Source organism: Eurypyga helias, unplaced genomic scaffold (genome assembly GCF_000690775.1).
Source record: "Eurypyga helias isolate BGI_N326 unplaced genomic scaffold, ASM69077v1 scaffold28629, whole genome shotgun sequence".
NCBI classification, from domain to species: Eukaryota; Metazoa; Chordata; class Aves; order Eurypygiformes; family Eurypygidae; genus Eurypyga; species Eurypyga helias.
Genome location: NW_010273126.1, coordinates 3961 through 4788, shown reverse-complemented (window position 1 = coordinate 4788; position 828 = coordinate 3961). Strand labels below are relative to the sequence as shown.

Genomic DNA, 828 nt, shown 5'->3' with positions numbered 1-828 from the left:
ATCATCCATGTCACTGACAAAGACGACAGGTGACTGCCCAGTGGCCTCGGGGTGCTGCGCTGGGGCTGGGACCCCTTTGGCCTGGGAAGGAGGAGTGGGGACACCTGATGGTGTTTTGGGCTGCTGACATCTTCCCTTGACTCGAGCAAGATATGATCAGCCGTGCCCTGGGCCCGGAGTTCGGGGGCAGCATCGGGATCATGTTTTTCCTGGCCAACGTGTGTGGCAGTGCCCTCTACGTGCTGGGGCTGGTGGAGGCGGTGGTGGACAGCTTTGGGATCCCGCCTGGTGAGTATCCCTGTGCGCGGTAGCAGGGGGACAGTGGCTGTCCCCTACCTGAGCAGCCCTAATGCCCTGCCAGGCATGCCAAGCACCATGCCTGCCCTAGCCGGCACGTCTCGCCCAGCCCTCCGGCCAGTGAGTTGGTGCCCGTTGTGCCTGGCGTGACGCCGGTGGCTCTCAGCTCCCGGTGATGCCTGCTCTGAGCCCCACTGATCCTGGCTTATCTCTGTCCAGGGCAAAAAGTGGGCTCAGGCATCCACGTCCTTCCCCAGAGCTACTGGTATGAGCTGCTCTATGGCACTGTGCTGCTGGCCCTCTGCCTCCTTGTGTGCCTCGTGGGCGCCTCCATCTACGCCAAAGCCACCTTCCTCATCTTCCTCATCGTTGCGGGTGTCCTGGGCACCATCCTCGTCAGCTTCTTCGCCACGCGGCCCATCGGAGTGCCCATCCGCCTGCCCCACTTCAACAGCTCTGAGACCGAGAACGGCTCCTTCACCGGCTTCTCCCTCGCCACCCTGCGAGATAACCTGGGAGGTGAGGCTCCCC

The 828-nt window shown here is 63.2% G+C and overlaps 1 protein-coding gene across 1 annotated transcript in view; it reads left to right on the top strand.

The window, feature by feature from the left end:
- Window positions 1-152: 152 nt before the first annotated feature.
- Window positions 153-828, top strand: part of SLC12A9 (solute carrier family 12, member 9) — a gene marked incomplete at its 3' end in the record, with an annotated part of 4145 nt that continues 3469 nt past the window's right edge. The window contains 2 exon segments of the mRNA XM_010159373.1: window positions 153-288; window positions 517-816. Of these exon segments, the coding sequence (XP_010157675.1) occupies window positions 153-288; window positions 517-816 (436 nt within the window).